We start from the raw sequence: 16297 nt of genomic DNA, 5'->3' as shown, positions 1-16297 counted from the left end.
TCCGGGAAAATGCCACATGTCATGGAACAACTAAGCCCCCACACGACAGCTACTGAGCTGGTGTTCCGGGACCCTCAAGCCATATCTCTAACGAACCCCTGGGCCACAACTACTGACGCCCATGCGCCCGAGGCCTGTGCTCCACAACTAGAGAAGCCCGTGCACCACGACTAGAGAGTAGCCACTACCCTCCGCAACGAGAGAAAGCCCGTGTGCAGCAACAAACACCAACACAACTGGAAATTTAAAAAACCTCGACACTCTTTCACTAAAAAAAAAACTTTAGTAAACTTTTATTCTCTTCCTTACTCTGGCAGGGAGAGGTGACTGGAGCCAAACCGTGCCAGTGCCCTGCTTCTTAAGCTCCTCCTCCTGCCATTTTCCCTCCTCCTCTGAAGCATACTCTGATTTAGTTCAGAAGGATTCTTAGTTTTTGTAGTGTCATAATCCACAGTGGCAGTTTGATGAAGCCTATGAACCCCTCCTCAGAATAATATTTTTAAATCAGTAAAATAAAAGACATAGGATTACAAACAAAGTGATTATTTTGGTATACAGTTATCAAAATACTTCTAAAATATTTGATAATACATGTGCTTTTTTAAGCATAATACTGTCTGTAAGTTCTAGTGGTAGGTCTGGTGACTGTCATAATTTTGAAATAGTGATGAGTAGAAAGGCTATTCTGAGATACTTACAATAACTGTAATGTAATATGAGAATAAGTGCAATTTCTATGATGAATTAGGAATGCTAAATTTCAGAGTTTAGTGAAAATGAAGATGTAATTTTTTTCCTATGATCACAGTTTTCAAAACCCTATGAGATGCTGATGGGTGGGAGATCCCTTTAGTCATGTTCAGTTCTCTTCAGACACCAGCTATTGGTTTGGAAAAAATAAACCGCTGAAAGGGGAATAGGGTAATGTGAAGGGAGTGGGGTTGTGTAGCAGAGAGGAACAAGAACTAGAGAACAAACAGATCACAACTATGCAGAAAAGTTGTAACAAGAAGGGAAGTTGCCTTTTAAAATACTAAATGATCCTAACTAGAGCAAAGCCTGGAGATTTAAAATCTTTCTCCAAGCTAGATTTCTGATAGTAGAAGAGGACTTTTTGCTTGAAAGTCATTCTTGTGTATTCTAGAACATTGTGCCAAATTTTTTAAACTACCTACAGAAAATTTCATTGAAGTACCTATAAATGTATTTTTGAAAAAAGATTGTCATAACATCACCAGTACATTTTGAAAACATATACCCTAATCCGCTACCCTTCCTGTCCCTGTAAAGTGATTGTTTTCTCTCTTTCGTAGACTAGTTCTGCTCATTTCCTTTTACCAAATACCCAGCAATCCCAAACCCTCTGCACTGATTTGTTTAACCTAGAAATGTCATACCCATGGTTAAAAGACTATTCCCCCCCTTTCCCACTCTCTCCATCCTTTCCTTAGGGAAAAATCTGTGACTGAAAAAGTTGATGCCTGTGATAACTAATCAATGTCTACGTTGCCTAAAGTTGGCCAACAATGGAGAAAACTAAAGTTCTTGGCTAAATATGCACACAGTCTATTCAGTTTTGTCCAGGATCCATTGCAAACAACGAAGGCAGTCTTCTTTTGATTCTTTTACTTCTTGATTCTTAATATGTTTAATTGAAAATTCCCTTTACCCTTCAGGCTTGTAGGCCTAGCCTGGAAGGATTTTAGGTCTTAAGCTTCAGTTATGATAGAGCTTAGAGAAAATGTGGGGAAAGCTACTTTTAGGTAAAATAAAGAAATTTTAAAAGTTCAGTTTTGCTTTCTTGCCTAGATAGGTGCTAGGATGGAGCCAACTCCTGACTGGTTTGAAGTCAAGAAGAGCTGTGGATAGAGAGCCAAAGGAAGAGTTTTGGTGGGAAATGTGTATCTATCTAATAAGAGTGAAAAAAAGAGGACTAACCAATCATTATTTTTAGAAACAAAAAGACAAATAGAACCATGTTTCAGAGCCTGGCTAGTGAAAGAGCTGTGGAAAACTGCGGCATCCAAGCTGTTAACTGTGTTGCAGGCATGTTTTAACGAAGGAACATGGCCAGGCAGCCTCAAAGGGAATTTTGAGGGTATCATTCTTTTGAATTACTGCTGTTCATCTGTTCTCTTCACCACCCCCTTCTAAAGAAAGGGGGGGAGCATAAATTACTGTCCAATAACCCTGTCTCACTTAGTCATAAACTGAGGCAGACCTAGCCTCACATTTTCATTGTCCTTTCACCAAACCCCTAAATAAATACAATTTCCATACCATCTCCTTTTTCTCTTCCCTCATCCTGCCTACAGGCTTCTCCCTACCCTAAAAAAAAAAATTTTTTTTTTTTTTTGCTTGCATTTTTATTCTACCATTATGTAGTCAACAGCATTGCACTGGCCCCTTTATGGCTGATGGAGCCCAGGCGGGCTGCCCGATGAAGGGAGACAGCATTTGGCCGATGGGGCTGGTGTGTGCCATTACTTCTGGCCATTGGGCCTCTGTCCTCTACAGCTCCATCCTGGCTCGTTAAAACCCTCAGCCAAATAGCTGGGCAGGCGCCTGCTGCAGCACTGTAGGGGCCAGGAAGTTAAATGGTTCTCCTAATCCTGCATAATTTATCTCTCTGTTAGGCCCCTCATAAATAGTCCAGTTCAGCCCTACCATGGAGAGCTTCATTCTGAATTTCCTATATTTTCGTGATGACCAACTAGTACCCAGCCTTTCCCTTCTCCTTTATTATCATTATTAAACATTATTTTCCCCTTGCTTGCTACGAGCTAGCCTTAATGTTTTTTTCATTTGGAACCTCCTGCCTGGATCCCACTTCACCAACAATCTGTCCATTTCTCTCATTTGGACCTGGTATTACAGAGCAGTTGGTGCTACGGTCTTCCCCTTCCCCTCTCCTCCAGATTTCTAGTGCTTCATTTTCTCCTTTCCTATTTTCTCTTTTTGAATCCATCTCCTCTCCTTTTCCATCATTTCCATTTTTTTCTTCCTTCCCATTCCCTCTCCAGTCCCTTTCCAGGGACCAACCTTACTGTAGGATGTTTGGTAGGACATTTTTAAAAGGGCACTGAGTCACTTCTTTTTTTTTTCACATCTCTGTTTCTGTTTCGTTTCAGAGATTTACAAACGAGGACCACCTGGCAGTTCATAAACACAAGCATGAGATGACATTGAAATTTGGCCCAGCCCGAACTGACTCAGTCATCATCGCAGGTATTTGCTGCCCCAGAAGCCACGTGCCTTGATATCACCAGACAGTTAAGATTAATACCAGGGACCAGATGTACTGGGAGCTGTACTCCCCTTCTCCCATTAAGAGCCCTTATGTGATCTGCATTTAATCAGGAGAAAGGAACAGTAAAAGCTCCCAAGTTTCTATTGTGCCCTCCACTCTCTCAGTTTTTAATACAAGATTGGGTTCTGCGGTTTTTGAGGTGGGTGTGTTGAGGTTTTTGTCTTAGCTGTTTTCAGTCTATTCCCTCCTTCCCTTCTTTTTATTAAGAGTTTGGAAGATTTGCAGACAAAAGATGCCTTTGACATTTTTCCCTACCCACAGCAAAGGGGTGAACAAAAGAGTGCAAGGAAGTTGGCCTGGCCTGGCTGCTTCTCTTCCACTGGGTGTCAGTTTCCCCCCAAGCAGGCAGGTTGTCGGTTCGTAGATTCAATTTCCCTTATGACCGTGGACATGACTGAGGGCAAACAGTGGGCTTTTCTAGGGCAGTTGGGCAACTGGAACCTCTCACCGGTTGCTCTAGATACTGTTTTGCTTGCCTGTGCCATTCTCAAGGGAGCATTCTCAGCAACTCCTCTCAAACACTGCAGCAGTTCTCTCATGCTGTTTTCAGCTAGACAGGCAGACAAAGTGGGCTCTTTCTTTTGCTACCACAAGGGGTTCTGATTTAGCCTGAGTTTAGCAAGCTTACCTCCATGTTTAACCAGTGGAGAATTTAATGATGATTATTGTATAGTATCAGTTAATAATACAGGTAAGGCACAATTTCTCTAAGTGTGCGTGTGTTCAGTCATGTCTGACTCTTTGCAACCACATGGACTGCAGCCCGCCAGACTCCTCTGTCCATGGAATTTTCCAGGCAAGAATACTGGAGTGGGTTGCCATTTCCACCTCCAGGGGATCTTCCCAACCTGGGGATCAAACCCACATCTCCTACATTGGCACCCCACTCCAGTACTCTTGCCTGGAAAATCCCATGGACGGAGGAGCCTGGTAGGCTGCAGTCCATGGGGTCGCTAAGAGTCGGACACGACTGAGCGACTTCACTTTCACTTTTCACTTTCATGCATTGGAGAAGGAAATGGCAACCCACTCCAGTGTTCTTGCCTGGAGAATCCCAGGGACGGGGGAGCCTGGTGGGCTGCCGTCTATGGGGTTGCACAGAGTTGGACACGACTGAAGTGACTTAGCAGCAGCAGCACCTGGAAAGCCCAATCTCTCTAAGTACTACTAGCCAAAGTGCTGTTTGAGACACAGAGGAGAAAAGAGAGAACCTCCTCCCGTAGTTCTGTACATGAAGGAAGGGGCTTGCCCTACAGATCTCCTGTACCTTATTATTTGTTGAATATCTACTGTGTGTACCAGGCACTTTGCTGGGAGCTTGTGGATTGTAATTCCTGAAAAAAGACTAAAGTTTGGGACATTGTCATTAGTAATCCTTAAAAAAGCCTGGGGAAGGTCCTTGGACGAGTGGAGAGGGCATAAACATGTATGCAGGCAACACATACTTAAGTTTATTGTTGGGGCATGTATATGTGGAAAAAATTTTAGTATTTTAAGTCAAGTATAAGTGAATAATACAAACAGCATCAGTACTCAGAGAATTATTATTAAGTGAAATTGATCGAAGAAGTTTATGAAAGAGGTAAATTTGGGGCTCTTGAAAGTCCCTTGGACAGCAAGGAGATCAAACCAGTCAGTCCTCAAAGACATCAACCCTGAATATTCATTGGAAGGGCTGATGGTGAAGCTGAAGGTCCAAAACTTTGGCTACCTGGTGCAAAGAACCGACTCATTGGAAAATAAGACCCTGATGCTGGGAAAGATTAAGGGCAGGAAGAGAAGGGGGCGACAGAGGATGAGATGGTTGGATGGCATCACCGACTCAATGGACATGAGTTTGACAAACTCCAAGAGATAGTGAAGGACAAGGAAGCCCAGCATGCTACAGTCCGTGGGGTTGCAAAGAGTTGGACACAACTTAATGACTGAACACACACACCAAATTTGGGGCAGAGTTATCAAGTTGGAGAAGTTATTCCAAATGCGTGGAAATGCCTATGCCACCCTCCATGAGTGGGGAGAGAAAATGACACAGGACAGTCCCAAAGAGATAAAATGTTTTTCTGTTATTCTTTGCCTTCTGTTTCAGGGCATTCATCCCACTGCCCATTTCAGCTCTCCTGTCTAGTCTGGTGATTCTCATATCTCCAAATTAAGACCTGGTACCTCACATGTATTTCAGCCCCTACTGAACACTTACTTGGCTATCTTTCTGTTTTCAGATATTAATGTCAGTGACTGTCAATTAAGGAATTCCTTGTCCCCAAAACCAGCTCCTCCTCTTTGATATTCAGTGATATCAATATTCTCACAATCTTGTATTGTTTTATTCTTTCAATTCTGACTGTTGTATTCCTTTCTATGCTTCCTGCCATCCACCATCAGTGTGCTTGAATCCCTCCATAGTCTCCTAGCTGGCCTTCTTGACTGGTCTCTCATTCTCATCCATCTTGCATTCTGTTGAAAAGCCAGACTTCTTGAAATTCTTGTCCTCTGCTCAAAATCTGTCATTATCTTTTAAGGCTATTTTTATTTGGGTTTTCAAGCTTTCTATAACATTGCCCTGTGGTATTTACCCATCTTAAATGCAACTTATATCCCTAACATGACTGTCTTTTGACCTGCACATACCTTTTTCTCCTCATCTATGTATTGGTGCCATACCTGCTTCTCTCTGTGCCTTCACCTGCCTGACTCCTCTTAGCCTACTAATCTTCTCTCTTATCTACCCTCTGAAGCCATTCTTTAAGGCCCAGCTCAAGTCCCACTTCTTGAAATCTTTCCTAATTGTTCTGCCATTAATTTGTCTTTATTTCTGTAACAGTTTTATTCTCTGCCATACATGGCACATATCTTTTGTATACTGTGATATTCTCTATATAAATTAATTTTATTTCTTCAACTAAAAAACATCCTCTTAGTTCTCTGTGGCAAGAACCATATCTTCTTTTTGGCCCAAACTCCTATACTTCTATCTCTCCCTCTCCCCCTCCCCCCAACGTACACACAGTTTATACATATAGCAGCAAAACACAGAAAGCATTCAATAAACACCTGTTGATTTCTCTGGAATCATCAGAGCAAGCTAAGGGTTTTCTTATATACATTTTCTGGCTGTTTGTTCAAGAATGGAAAAAGTTTATATGAGCCTCAGATCAGAGATCCAAAAGGCCCTCTTCTGCTGTAACCATGCCCTTAGCTGCCCCGTCCTGTTCCACTTGAGTTGTGATTTTTTTATGTGCCCTTACTGAAGTACTCTCTAAGCATAAGGGAATATTACCTCCACTCACCCGGGGATGGAGGGAAAGTGGCTTTATCGTTGGCCAACCAAAGCTGCCAGAGAACCTTTTAAAACTATTTTGGGAGGTTAGTGGTAAGTTTTCCAAACACTCTGATTCAGAAGAGGTTTTGTTTAAATTAAAAAAAAAAAAAAAGTTACGTTGTTTCCATGGAAAATCCCACTGGACTATTCTCTATTGATCATGCTAGGAGGAGTGATTTTAGCCCCAGGTCTCACTCCTTAAAATATTGTTTAAACATCATTCTACCCCTATCATTCGGTTTAGCAGTTTGGAATATGAAATGAATCCCCAAGGTGATTAGCAGTGCAAGGAAAACCGTCATAATTGAGTTAGGACCAGAGAACAAGATTCAACTGACCTAAGAGAGAAAAGGGGCTTCCCAGGTGGCACTAGTGGTAAAGAACCCACCTGTCATTGCAGGGGATATAAGAGATACGGGTTCAATTCCTGGGTCAGGAAGATTCCCCAGAGAAGGCATGGCAACCCACTTCAGTATTCTTGCCTTGAGAATCCCATAGACAGAGGAGCCTGGCGGATACAGTCCATAGGATCACAAAGAGTCAGACACGACCGAAGCAACTTAGCATGGGAAAACTAGAAAAACAGGATGGGGAGAGAGAAGCTCAAATCTCAAATTCAAGTCGCTTGAAAAGTTCCCGTGGGTTACCCAGAGCCTCCTTCTTCCCAAGGGCAGAGGCAGCGTGCTGAGGAAAGATGTGTGCAGCCTCTGAGAGGATATTTTGGCTGGCAAATCTAAATCCAAATATCCTGGTTTCCGGAATTTGCTCTTGGTCCCAGGTCTCCGTGCAGTGAGGTCTATTGTTTGCAGTTTCCTTTTCTAGCTCACGATCTTGCTATCTTGTTCCCCAGCCCCTAGATGTGCCTGGAATGCCTTCAAGAAGGTAACAGACTCTTACCTTAGTGACAGCTGAAAAACAAGGCACCATTTCTTACTTGGTAGCTTTAGCAAGTAGACTCAGCCATCTGATCCTCAGTCTCTTCTCCTTATCAGATTTTAGTGTCCATCTGCTTACACCTACTCACTTCAGACCTAGCAGAGAATAAGTGTAAACAGAAAATGTCACTTAACTGTACTTGATTTTCCCACCTAAAAGTTTCACAGACTCCACCTGGGCGGGCAGTTTTTGTTTTGTTTTGGGGGTGAGGGGGCTGAAACCAGCCTCTGAAAGGCGGTTACATATGGATGGTCACACAACGGAACACCGTTCTGTCGTCCCCCTGCTGGCCTTGAGGCGACACGGCGCAGACGCCCTCTGGTGGCCCAGCACCAGTCTTTACTGACCAGGGCTCCATAAAAGTGAACCTGCCTAAACACAGAGGTTCTTTCCAAACAGAAGAATAAAAATGTGTTCTTGATGTGCTCTCTAGTTTTAATTTCGGATCAAAACTAAAATAAAGGTTCCTTTTCTTTTCATGTCTACAGATCAAACTCCTACTCCAACTCGATTCCTGAAGAACTGTGAAGAGGTGGGACTCTTCAATGAACTAGCTAACTCCTTTGAACATGAATTCAAAAAAGCTGCAGATGAAGATGAAAAAAAGGCAAGAGGCGGGACTTTTGCTAAAAAATTGCTGGTGTTCAGATCTAGGCAACTTGCACTGTGCCCTGGGATAATTTGCATAATTGGTTAAAGCAACAAATTATGGGCTTGGGTCTATAGAACCAGATAATACTCACTTATCCTTGTCAGCCATTCAAGTCTTTAGGGGGTCCAGGTGATGGATAAGCACAAGTGTTGGGTCTTCATCAAAAACCAGTTTTCTTGCCCTTCTAGTGGACATTGTTCAGTAATCTATTTTTTAAACTATTTTTGTTCTGGATATGTTACTCAAATTTTGTTATATAATGGGTTTTTGGTTTTTTGCCAAATCCCACTCTTTTCTGCACTAATCAGACTTCTCACCTGGATTGTTTTATTCAGTCAGCCAGTCAGTAGACATTTACTGAATTTTGACTCTTCTTTGTTTCAGTGTATGTAACTCCTACCTCCGAATAACTCTGTAGTAATAGTCAAGAAGACATTAAGCTTAAGGAAGGATGTTCTTAAAAGCCTTTCAAAGGAGATCAGCCAGGATGGTGAAAGAACCAGAAATTAGGTCACTTTGGGAACATTTAAAGAAACCGCTTTTTTTTTTTCCTGCATACACATTTTATTGCATAGAAAGGATCATACTTGTCTCCTGTTTTATTTTCTTATTTTGATTTGGCCACACCCAGTGCCATTGCGGGGAGAAGGCAATGGCAACCCATCCAGTACTCTCGGCTGGAAAATCCCATGGATGGAGGAGCCTGGTGGGCTGCAGTCCATGGGGTCGCTAAGAGTCGGACATGACTAAGTGACTTCACTTTCACTTTCCACTTTCATTCATTGGAGAAGGAAATGGCAACCCACTCCAGTGTTCTTGCCTGGAGAATCCCAGGGATGGGGGAGCCTGGTGGGCTGCCGTCTGTGGGGTTGCACAGAGTCGGACACGACTGAAGTGACTTAGCAGCAGCAGCAGCAGTGGCCTTGGGATCTTAGTTCACCAACCAAGGATCAAACCCATGCCCCCTGCAGTGGGAATGTGGAGTCTTAACCCCTGAACCACCAGGGAAGTGTGAAAAGAAATTTTATTGAAACAAAATTGCAGTCTTCAAATAGTTGAAGAGTTTTTGTGTAAGAGAGGGGTTAAACTTACTCTCTGTGGCCCAGAAGTAGAAATAGGACCAGGATAGGAAGCTATCACAAGGTATGTCCAATTATATGGAGGTCTCTTAGGATAGATATTGTGGAGAGGATTAAAATATTGGAATCACTTCAGATTCTGAGATGCTGTGATCATGATTTTAACCTTTATATTCAAGATCCCTAGAGAATCCTTTAGTTTGGAAGATCAGAGGAAATAGTTCAAGAAGCAGAGTCAAAGAAAAATAGTTCCCATGGAATAAGGGGTTTGGGGGCAAAAGAAAAAGTCAAAGTTTACTCTATTTTAGAATTATAATTCTGGGTTATTAGTCACTACTTAAAATCAGATATCTGTTCCATAATAATTCAGAAAAAATTCCAGTATCTCTATCTCAGAACATATACACATTAACACATGTACCTCCCATAATTGGATGGTGCAGTGAGGCATGGAATCTTATCAGAATACAGGAAAGCCAAGACTTAAGAAAAAATTTCCAGGGAGGACTCTTTCCCTCTAAGAGGGAGATAGCAGTGAGAGAGCTTATTCTTAGGTATGTCGATAAGGAGACCAGGGCCCTTGGAAAGCTCTGAGCTGTTATGGCAACAATCTGTTTCTACTGAGACCAACTTTAAGTCCAGAGCTAAGGATTACACAACAGAACAGCACATCTTGCTCAATGGTGTGTTTTTCCTTAAGCTCTGTATATAGTATATAATTATTATATAACAACAATATATCTCAGAGAAGGAAATGGCAGCCCACTCCAGTGTTCTTGCCTGGAGAATCCCAGGGACAGGGGAGCCTGGTGGGCTGCCGTCTATGGGGTCACAGTCTATGGGGTCTCACAGAGTTGGACTCCACTGAAGCGGCTTAGCAGCAGCAGCAACAATGTATCTTTCTTGGAGACATGCTTCTCATTAACAGAAACCTTCTGACTAATCCTATTATTTTAAGATTATGTTGTGGGAGTGGGTCTGATAAGACCTTTACAACCTTAAGATACCCTTTTGATCTATTGTTGGTACCAACTGAAAAAGTATATAAAGCCCCACCCAAACTAGTGATTGGGGCACTCATTGCCCACTTCTGATGTCTATGTCTGAAGCTGTCTCTTTACACTGTAATAAAACTTCTGCTACCCAAAACTCTGAGTGATCAAGCCTTGTCTCTGGCCCCAGATCAAAATTCTCTCCTCTCGAGGCCACAAATCCAACACCATTCACTATAAGCTATCAGCAGGTAAATCAAAAGAGTTTGTGCACAATTTTTCCATCCATCTTAAATTATAAGAATGAAGTGTTCCTATCACTGGGGGTCCTTCCAAGTTCTATAGCTTTCTGTCATCTTCATTTCCTGTTATCTCCCACGTATTAAAAGAAAGTTGGGGGAAACTCAGTGGCATATATTTGTAGTTCTCCTTTCAAATGGCAGAACTTGCCGTGGTCTATCAGTCACTTGCTTACAATCTATGTGGTATAATTTTATTTTACAGTTTCTCTACTTCATCCCCCCTGTCATTTCTTCCTCGCCCCAAACAAAGAAATCAGTCAAATTGTTTCCACCAGGTTGTGAAGGATTTTAAACCAAACTCATTATAGGGAAATTCAAGAAAATTAGCCTCCTCTTAAAGGCTCCAAGTCTTTCCCACTGCCCTTTTAGCTCAGTTGACACAGTCATGCCTTTACTCACTGGGCATCTCTTGGTGTTTCTCCCTGCTTGGTCAGGAGTGGTCTTCACCTCTTCTTGATGAGAAGCATAGGCTCAGTGGAAAATTATCTCCAGGAGTGTTTTATGAGCCCAAAACTTCTCTGAACCACAACTTTTCTAGGAGATGCCTCTAGGAGATTTTAAACTTGTGGTTGTATTTACTTAAGAGGCCCCTCCTTCCCACCACCCTCTGACTTCAGGGATCCAAGAATTAGCCTACTTGGACCTGACATCTGTGTAGAAAAAAATGAGGGCAGAAATGGAAACCATCTTTGCTGTTGCTCATCCTTATCAGATTGGAGAGAAAGAACCATTACCACCTTCTCTAATGTAGTAGATACCAGATTATCTTCAATTCACTCAAATACCAGGATTTCTAGTGATTAAAATAGCAAGGGATAGATTAAAAACAAGCTCCTCTTTCACCAAGAAGCCTAGGATGTGGGAAGAATAGAACCAAGAATCCACTTTGTCATGAAACTGAACTGCAACGCCAGCCTCCCTGTTGTGTAGTATCAGGGTCATCTTAGACGGTTTATTGTTCTCTTCAAAGCCACTTACGGCTCCCCAGTTCTCTGAGGTGATTGCACCACTGCCAGAAGAGTGCTCTTTCCCTTCTCGTTTTCTCCAGTCCTGCCCCTAGTCCCAAGTTCTAGTTTCTTTGACTGATCAAATGATCAACCTTTCCTTTCTTTGTTACCCCAAAACCCTATCTTCCTAACTTCTAGCGCCTAGCATCAGATTTGGGGGTGAGAACACCATCAAGCATGGAGAGTTCCCCAGAAAAGATATTTCCTCTTTCATTGACAGTAGTTTAATAGCCAATTTTATTTTGTTTGCTTTTGATAATTGGGTAACCTAGTCATTCTGATTGGCAGAAAAAGTGTTCACAGCTCTCTAGTAGCCAGTGGAGCTGGTTGAGGATAGGAAGGCGCTGGATTCAGGAATCGTTGTGCTTTCCTAAAAAATAATCATAGAATTTGATGGATAAATGACATCTTTTTTTTATTTTCTCCTTTCACAGTCTTCATAGGCATTTAAAGGTTTTTTTCCCCTCCTTTCAGAATCTTTATCAGTGTTCATCCATGGTGAGGCAGGTGTAAATAACCTCATTTTATAGTTGGGAAACAGAAGCCCTGAGAAGTTAAACGATTTGGCCAGAGTTGTGTGTAAAATCTGGGTTCCACATTTCTTTGACTTTCAGTTTGGTGCTTTGACCAAGGATTGAACTTCTTAGAAGTATATTCCCTCATCTTTTAACTGGGAAGATATAGATCAAACCTGAAGGGAATCATGGGATTGAACTATGCTCATTTCTCTTTTTTAACAGGCTGCTTCTGGGCCCCTTGACATGTCTCTGCCTTCTACACCAGACATCAAAATCAAAGAAGAAGAGCCAGTGGAGGTAGACTCATCCCCACCTGACAGTCCTGCCTCTAGCCCCTGCTCCCCACCGCTTAAGGAGAAGGTAAAGCTGTTGACCAGGAGTCATCTGAAACTTTAACTGATAGATGATGTTTTGATGTGATAGTTGTATAAACATAGTGTGATACAGAAGGATTGATTATGTTTAAATAAATGTTAATTGTTTAGAGGATTTATATAAAAACACCTATTCTCTGACCCAGCAACTCCACTTCTAAGTCTGTATGGAAGAGAAATTAGTGCATATGTCTACCAAAAGAAGTATATAAGGATGTTCATAGCAGTTGTATTCATCAGTTCAGTTCAGTCACTCAGTCGTGTCCGACTCTTTGCGACCCCTGAACCGCAGCACGCCAGGCCTCCCTGTCTATCATCAACTCCTTGAATTCACCTAAACTCATGTCCATTGAGTCGGTGATGCCATCCAACTATCTCATCCTCTGTCGTCCCTTCTCCTCCTGCCCTCAATCTTCCCCAGCATCAGGGTCTTTTCAAAGGAGTCAGCTCTTTGCATCAGGTGGCCAAAGTATTGGAGTTTCAGCTTCAACATCAGTCCTTCCAATGAAAACCCAGGACTGATCTCCTTTAGGATGGACAGGTTGGATCTCCTTGCAGTCCTAGGGACTCTCAAGAGTCTTCTCCAACACCACAGTTCAAAAGCATCAATTCTTCAGGGCTCAGCTTTCTTTATAGCCCAACTCTCACATCCATACACAACCACTGGAAAAACCATAGCTTTGACTAGATGGACCTTTGTTGACAAAATAATGTCTCTGCTTTTTATTTATTTATTTTTTGTCTCTGCTTTTTAATATGCTGTCTAGGTTGGTCATAACTTTCCTTCCAAGGAGTAAGTGTCTTTTAATTTCATGGCTGCAATCACCATCTGCAGTGATTTTGGAGCCCCAAAAAATAAAGTCAGCCACTGTTTCCCCGTCTATTTGCCAGGAAGTGATGGACCAGATGCCATGATCTTAGTTTTCTGAATGTGGAGCTTTAAGCCAACTTTTTCACTCTCCTCTTTCACTTTCATTAAGAGGCTCTTTAGTTCTTCTTCACTTTCTGCTGTAAGGGTGGTATCATCTGCATATCTGAGGTTATTGATATTTCTCCCCGCAGTCTTGATTCCAGCTTGTGCTTCTTCCAGCCCAGCATTTCTCATGATGTACTCTGCATATAAGTTAAATAAGCAGGGTGATATACAGCCTTGACGTCCTCCTTTTCCTGTTTGGAACCAGTCTGTTGTTCCATGTCCAGTTCTAACTGTTGCTTCCTGACCAGCATATAGGTTTCTCAAGAGGCATCTCTTGAGTGTTCCCATCTCTTTCAGAATTTTCCACAGTTTATTGTGATCCACACAGTCAAAGGCTTTGGCATAGTCAATAAAGCAGAAATAGATGTTTTTCTGGAACTCTCTTGCTTTTTCAATGATCCAACAGATGTTGGCAATTTGGTCTCTGGCTCCTCTGCCTTTTCTAAAACCAGCTTGAACATCAGGAAGTTCACGGTTCACGTATTGCTGAAGCCTGGCTTGGAGAATATTGAGCATTACTTTGCCAGCGTATGAGATGAGTGCAATTGTGCGGTAGTTTGAGCATTCTTTGGCATTGCCTTTCTTTGGGATTGGAATGAAAACTGCCCTTTTCCAGTCCTGTGGCCACTGCTGAGTTTTCCAAATTTGCTGGCATATTGAGTGCAGCACTTTCACAGCATCATCTTACAGGATTTGGAATAGCTCCACTGGAATTCCATCACCTCCACTAGCTTTGTTCATAGTGATGCTTCCTAAGACCCACTTGACTTCACATTCCAGGATGTCTGGCTCTAGGTGAGTGATCACACTATCATGATTATCTGGATTGTGAAGATCTTTTTTGTACAGTTCTTCTGTGTATTCTTGCCATCTCTTCTTAATATCTTCTGCTTCTGTTAGGTCCCTACCATTTCTATCCCTTATTGTGCCCATCTTTGGATGAAATGTTCCCTTGGTAGCTCTGATTTTCTTGAAGAGATCTCTAGTCTTTCCCATTCTGTTGTCTTCCTCTATTTCTTTGCATTGATCGCTGAGGAAGGCTTTCTTATCTCTCCTTGCTATTCTTTGGAACTCTGCATTCAGATGCTTATATCTTTCCTTTTCTCCTTTGCTTTTTGCTTCTCTTCTTTTCACAGCTATTTGTAAGGCCTCCTCAGACAGTCATTTTTGCTTTTTGCATTATTTTTTCTTGGGGATGGTCTTGAACCCTGTTTCCTGTACAATGTCACGAACCTCCATAGTTCATCAGGCACTCTGTCTATCAGATCTAGTCCCTTAAATCTATTTCTTACTTCCACTGTATAATCATAAGGGATTTCATTTAGGTCATACCTGAATGCTTTAGTGGTTTTCCCCACTTTCTTCAATTTAATTCATATTCATGATAGTAAAAAAACTGGAAGCAGTCCACATGTCTTTCAACAAGGGAATAAATAAATGGTGGTATATTTCTAAAATGGAATACCACATGGCATTAAAAAAGAATAGACTAATGATATATACAGCAATGTGGACATTATGTTGAACAACAACAACAACAAATTTCAGACACAAAAGTACGTACCATGTGAAGCCATTTACATCAGATTCAAGAACAGGCAAAACTGGGACTTCACTGGCAATCTATTGGTTAAGACTCTGAGCTCCCAATGTAGCGGGCATGGGTTTGATCCCTGGTTGGGGAGCTCACATCCCACATGCCGTATAGCCAAAAAAAAGTAAAGAAGAGGCAAAACTATTTGAAGATGATAGAATTCATCTTCAACTCTTTACCTCTTTTTTTTTTTTTTAATTTATTTATTTTTAATTGGAGGAAACCCTTTACCTCTTGAGGGAAGGTATGAATTAGGAAGGAACACAGGAGAATGTTCTGGGGTGCTAAAACTGGGCTTTGTTTTTATTTTACATATGTATTTTTGTTTTATCCTTTAAATTTATATACTTTATGTATATTGTACTAGATCATATGTGTTGTACTACTTCAATTAATAAGTGAAAATGAAAAATCACATAATTCATAAATTGAACATTAAACCATTTAGAAAAAAAAATCTTCCCAAAGGAACATTTTTAAGTGATTCGAAGGAAATATTTATCAGAATTCTTAGTGTTACTTTTTTGAAGCAATCACTTTGTGAGATATTATTTTTTATAAATTTATTTAAATATAGTACACATACAGAAAAGCACATAAATTGTGAGTATACAGCTTACTGAATTTTCAGTTTACAGTGTATATAACCAACACTTTGAAAATATTATCAGAACCTCAGGAGTCTCCTTATGGCCCCTTCCAGCCTCTACTGTGGTTATTATTTAGTATCCACTGTGGATAGAGCATCTGTACCTCATCTTAACCTCTCCAAAACTAGTTTGCTAACATCTCAAAACTATTCCCTCCATAAACATTGCAGCTATCCTCCCCTCCTCCTCTTTCCAGCAGCAGCCAGGTCCTAGAGGCTGCTTAGAGAAGTTTTCAGGGCCACTGTGGGCACTGGCAGTCTAAGGTCCTAATGGGTTAACAATGGGAAGCAGTTTGTTTTATCACAATATGGTCATTATTCAGACTTCCATAGCCCTTTTTTTAAGTGGTCTGTAGGAGATATTGGATTGCCTTATTACCAGTCTTATACTTGTCTTTTCCCATTAGAGATCAGTGGACACTTGAGCATCAAGTTTAGAATGAAAGTACCTAGATTACGAAAAATTATAATGCTCCTGGGATTTCCCTTTTGGTTCAGTGGTTAAGACTCCATGCTTCCACTACAAGGGGATGCAGGTTCAATCCCTGGTCAGGGAACTAAGATCCTACATGCTGCACAGCATGGC

The 16297-nt window shown here is 41.5% G+C and overlaps 1 protein-coding gene across 9 annotated transcripts in view; it reads left to right on the top strand.

Annotated features, from left to right (window-relative positions):
* The window catches only part of ATF7 (activating transcription factor 7), a 97645-nt gene that overhangs the window by 64064 nt on the left and 17284 nt on the right, over positions 1-16297 (top strand). For 6 of the 9 annotated variants that reach the window (XM_044941795.1, XM_025284257.2, XM_025284260.2 and 3 more), the window contains 3 exons: positions 3132-3228; positions 8057-8175; positions 12341-12478. In XM_044941795.1, the coding sequence (XP_044797730.1) occupies positions 3132-3228; positions 8057-8175; positions 12341-12478 (354 nt within the window). The remainder of the gene's footprint in view (positions 1-3131; positions 3229-8056; positions 8176-12340; positions 12479-16297) is intronic. The other 3 variants (XM_044941791.1, XM_044941792.1, XM_044941793.1) reach the window with 1 other exon arrangement.

The sequence above is a fragment of the Bubalus bubalis genome, chromosome 4 (genome assembly GCF_019923935.1).
Source record: "Bubalus bubalis isolate 160015118507 breed Murrah chromosome 4, NDDB_SH_1, whole genome shotgun sequence".
In the NCBI taxonomy this organism is placed as follows: Eukaryota; Metazoa; Chordata; class Mammalia; order Artiodactyla; family Bovidae; genus Bubalus; species Bubalus bubalis.
This window is presented reverse-complemented; position numbering and strand designations above follow the sequence as displayed.